The 4,939-nt window shown below is 45.3% G+C and overlaps 1 protein-coding gene across 2 annotated transcripts in view; it reads right to left on the bottom strand.

The window, feature by feature from the left end:
* Positions 1-1,370: 1,370 nt before the first annotated feature.
* Positions 1,371-4,939, bottom strand: part of Grp (gastrin releasing peptide) — a 13,458-nt gene continuing 9,889 nt past the window's right edge. Inside the window, exons 3-4 of one of the 2 annotated variants that reach the window (XM_029472121.1) lie at positions 3,301-3,316; positions 1,388-1,750 (exon numbers count right to left, since the gene is read on the bottom strand). In XM_029472121.1, coding sequence (XP_029327981.1) covers positions 1,542-1,750; positions 3,301-3,316 — 225 coding nt within the window. In that variant the 3' untranslated portion in view covers positions 1,388-1,541. Of the gene's footprint in view, positions 1,751-3,300; positions 3,317-4,939 lie in introns of both variants that reach the window. The other variant, XM_021151083.1, reaches the window with a different exon arrangement.

Below are 4,939 nucleotides of genomic sequence, written 5' to 3'. Positions count from 1 at the left end.
ACTAGCGAACAAGTGGCAGTCTCATTGGGGCTACTCAACCATCGGTTCCTTGCCTGTCTGCAATGCCGCTGTTAGGGAAAGCCTGATCAGGGTCTGCAGGAGTGTTTTCTTCTTCCTATTGGAAGAGGAGGCCTTCCAAGTTTACCCTCCTTTACTGGTAATATGAGGTTTTAGCTGAAGTTCGTTTGTTTAGTTTAAATGATTGTGGGGGAGGGGATGTGTGTAACGCCAAAGGAGGATACTGAGTTCCCTGCTTCGCCGTGCTTTGCCTTGTTCCCTTGATACAGGGTCTCTCACTGAACCTGGAGCTAGGCTGGCAGTCAGCAAACCCCAGCAATCCTACCCTCTCCTCCTCCCATAGTGATGAGGTTACAGGATTGGGTACCACCGTGCTTGGCTTTTCATGTGGTACTGTGGACAAAACTCAGGTCTTTGAGCTTGTGCCAGGAGCATCCTTACCCATGGAGCCATCTCCCCCAGCCCTGTGATCGAATTCTTGAGAACCAGGCCCCCGGAGAGCCCAAAGGCAGCAAGTAGGGGCGCAGCAGCAGGCAGAACACAGAAAAGATGTTTCTTACATCACTCGGTTTGGATAAGTTTTTGAATCAACAAGGTTTTAAAAGATACCAGAACACGTCACCTCTTTAATGTTTCTCTGATGAAACGGGAGCGAGATTTTTTTTTTTTTAAAGATTTCAGATGCGATTTTTTTTCCCTAAACGAAGAAAGTCGGAACCATATGGCAACAAGTTTCAAAATCTGTTCATGTGCAAATGTCACGATAAAAATGGGGCTGGGGAGGGTGCATGGACAGCCAGGCCACATTCTTCGAAAACAGGAATTCTCCTGAATTCTTCTTTTCTGTTTTAAGGGGAAGCTGAGTGAATCTGGCCTGGTGAACTACCCCACTTCTCAAAAACAAACAAACAAACAAACAAACAAACACAAACAGTATTGCTTGCTACATAAGCTGAAAGGAGGTTGAAGATGGAGTGACCCAGAAAACATGTGTTTGGATTCCAGTTCCATTTACCATGTGATCTTGGGAAAGTCACCTGGCCTCATTGATCCTTTGACTCCCCATCTGTTAAAACAGGGTATCGTTTTTGTCAGCTCATGGGACCATCCTGAGGAATATAACAAGACACATGGTTGAACAGGGTAAGGACTGAAGATGAAGAGATCCAGCCTCCTTCTCCAGCCCAGCCCATCTGATGACATTAATCACCACAAGTGTTCACCAAGTAGCCCTCAAAGGTGCCAGCCGGGGACTCCCCCTGCCTTAATCAGTGGCCACAAACGTCTATTGACAAGGCGTTTTTCTGACATACTATCTTTTCATTTGGAGTGGAAATAAGAAGGACAAGTTGCCCTTTGGACAGCGTGATCACGGAAGCTTTTTATTGTGAATGGTAGCAGATTGGAGCCCTGAATCCAATCAACAAAAAGCCTAGCTGGAAAAAGCGTTCATTGGAAAGCTCTTTCTAAGTAGTGAGTGGTTCACAGAAACGAGTTCAAACCAGAAGATGCTGCTCGAAAAATCACGAGTTTAGTTGCGGTTGAAAGATAAGGAGAATAGTTAAGCAAATTGCACAAAGGAAATCTTGTTGATGGTCCAGTAGAGTCGACGTTTGCAGAAGGCAGTCTTTGAAGGGTTTTGTTTTGCTCCTTGGAAGCCGCCCTTGTCGTTGTCCCTTCAGCTGGCAGTTCCTCCCTTTCCCTTGAGAACCTGGAGCAGAGAGTCTACCAACTTAAAGAAATATATTAGAGATAGTTACACACACGTTCAAGTGATGGGGGAAATCTAACGGTAACAGTAAACCCATTCCTAGCAGCCCAGAAGCATCCCATGGCAGAAAGGCAAATTCCCTGGTCAACTCCCAAATCTTCTGCCTTGGAAACTCTGGTAAGGAGCCCTGCATCCTGCCCTCACAAGTCTTCTAGAAGATTCTAAACACGATGTTAGAGAAGCATTCATGCTCCTGAGAAATAAGTAACTTCACCATCTCTGAACTGGGTGGGTGGGTGGGTGGCGTTGTCCCGTCTGCTAAGCTTGTCTTCTGATCTAATTCCTTGGGTGGGTTTTAACCATTTTTGAAAGTTGAAGGTTTTATTTATTATTAGGATAGAGCTGAGGGAGGAGTCAAGGGAACTACGCTACCTCCCCAAACCCCCAACTCCCCACCCCCATTGTGCTACAGCAGTCAAAGCTTTTGAATCATGCACTACAACCGAACCAGGAAATGATAGCAGATGATTGAGGAGTTCATCTGGGTCTCCACCCAAATTCTAAGTTTATTATCATTTGCTTCCTGTGGCTTCTGCTCAAAATTTCACCAAGAATGAAGGGGGAAAAATAGTTACAGGTCTTAAAAACTTTATTCTCTTTCAGCAACTTTTGCCCAAAGAGGTAAGAAACTAGATCTTATTATTTTTAACCCAGACAAGAGTTTATTACTTTTCCCAAGTTTCTCTGGCAATTTAGTTCCCCTGCTTCCGGACTGGTCACTTGTTTCTAATAAGGGAAGTAGTGCTATTCTTAGGCAAATGGTACCTACTCTGCAGCTGTGTGCAGCCGATGCTAATGAGCCCTGGGCTGCGGATGGATTCCCACACAAGCCAATTAGCTTCACCTTCCTTCCTCAGAACCAAGACTGCAACCACAAGACTGCCAGTCCTTAGATTTCTCCATCTCTCCCCTCAAGTGACCCAACAGCCATAAAGAAGTCAGCTGAGGGATGAAGAGGAACCCCACTCCTCAAATCCCAGTACCTCAAAATGTTGAGTTGAAAGTTTTAGCTCAATCCAAGGAAGAGAAAGCCAAGCAGAAAGGGAAGGGAGAGAAAATGGGGTCCGGCAGACAGAGACGCTGTGGTGGTCTCAGTCTTCCTGCACAGAAGTTATTAGGGTCACTGGAGGGCTCTTAGTTATTCTTGATTTCTGTTGTTTTCTATATGAAACTCTCTTGGAAGTTCCTCTGGTTTCTTTTCTGTTACTATGATAAACTATCCTGAGTGTTATGGCTAATCTTGGCTGTCCACTTGACCCACCTGGTGAGAGGGACCCTCAGTTGAGGACTTGCCTCCATCAGAATGACCCTGGGGCGTGTGGGAAAGTGTCTTTTCTTGATTGCCCTGGGCAAGCGGGCCTGGGCTATGTGAGAGAAGTTGCTGACCATGAGCCTGGAAGCAAGCCAGTAGAGCTGTGCCCCTCCCCCATGGTCTCATCATCAATCCCTGAGTTCAGGTTCCTGCCTTGGTTTCTCCTGATGATGGACTATGACCTGTAAGTCAAATAAACCCTTCCCTTCCCTTCCCTTTTCCAAGTTGCTTTTGGTCATGGTATTTCCCAACGTTACAAAAATCAAACTAGTAAGAAGAAGAAGAAGAAGAAGAAAAAAAAAACCAACTTGGGAAGAGAAAAGGTATATTTTGGCTCACAATCCCAGGTTACGGTTCATCATGAGAAAGAAATCAAGCTGGTCATGCCCACAGTCAAAGCAGAGAGAAACAAATGCTTGCTTGCTTGTGTTCACCCTGATTTCTCCACTCACTGGTCAAGACCCCTTCCTAGGGGATGGTGGCACCCACAGTGGGCTGGGTTTTCCCACATGTATCAGCCTAATCAGTATAACCATTCATAGATATGCCTACAGACCAACCCAATGTAGACAGCCCCACATTGAGACTGGTAATTCTGGGTTGTCTCCAGTTGACAATTAAAGCTCACCATCACCGAAAATGTTCAAACATTAAGAAAAACCCTTTCTATTTAAGTGATTTAATGAGACAATAAGAAGGATCCCTTTAAAGTGAAGACAAAAGCTGGATATGGTGGTACATGTCTGTAATCTCAGCTCCATGGGAGGCTGATGGAAGATCAACACTGCCTGAACTGCATAGCAAGAGGAGAGAGAGAGAGAGAGAGAGAGAGAGAGAGAGAGAGAGAGAGAGAGAGAGAGAGAAACTGTTTCCTTCCAGAACAGCCTCTGGAAGTCCATCCCTAACCCCTTTGTTCATGGCCACAAATAGAAGGAAAAGACAATGGTGGCAGAGCTATGACTGGGATCTACATTACAATAACCTCCTTCCCTGACTCTCAGAACCTCAGAACATTCCCTGACCACGCCCTGGACCTGACCTGAACCCTAATCCATGCTATGGAAACCATGGGATAGAAGCTCCATTCTTCTCAGCATCTCATTAAAAGATTGGAGAAAAGGGAATGGGTAAAAGAAAGATGAACATTAACTTGAACAAGCCTGGCCATTCTTGCTGGCAAAGCTCTGGGGCCTGTCTGCTATGATCCAGTAGTTACAGCCAGTACACATTCCCACACACCACTCTGAATTAAGTAAACATCTTTGCCATCAAAACATAGGAAATGCTCAGCTTCTAACTACAGCTCTGGGCGCGTTGGCAAGGGGACTTGGTGTTTTATGGCTGCAGCGAGCGAGGACAGCATGTGTGGAGAGTTTTTAATTTTAAGCCGAGTCCTTCAGCCTCTGAAAGCTCCTGCAACTGATCCTAGTGGTTCTCAGCGAGATTATTAAACTCCTCTCTGACACTGGGAGATATGCGGATTTCTAATAGGCCAGCTCTCTCGGCACTTTCTCCTTTGAATAAGATCATTATAAGACAGTGTCAGTTTTCACAATGACATATTTTCACTGGGGGGAAATGTCCAAAGCAAGATAAGCAGTAAACTGTTCTGCCCTCTGCGAAGACTAAACTCACTTTTACAGTTGTTTTTCACAGTTCTCGAAACTGTATCCAAGAGAATAAAACCATTGTGTGCAATAGCTAATTATTTAACTTGAGGTGGAATGAAATGGGATGATAGGCTTTTAAACTTGGGGAAAGAAAATAACACATAAAAGGAGAGATCAGGCCGGGCATGGTGGCACACGCCTGTAATCCCAGCACTTGGGAGGCAGAGG

Source organism: Mus caroli, chromosome 18 (assembly GCF_900094665.2).
Source record: "Mus caroli chromosome 18, CAROLI_EIJ_v1.1, whole genome shotgun sequence".
Classification (NCBI taxonomy): domain Eukaryota; kingdom Metazoa; phylum Chordata; class Mammalia; order Rodentia; family Muridae; genus Mus; species Mus caroli.
This window is presented reverse-complemented; position numbering and strand designations above follow the sequence as displayed.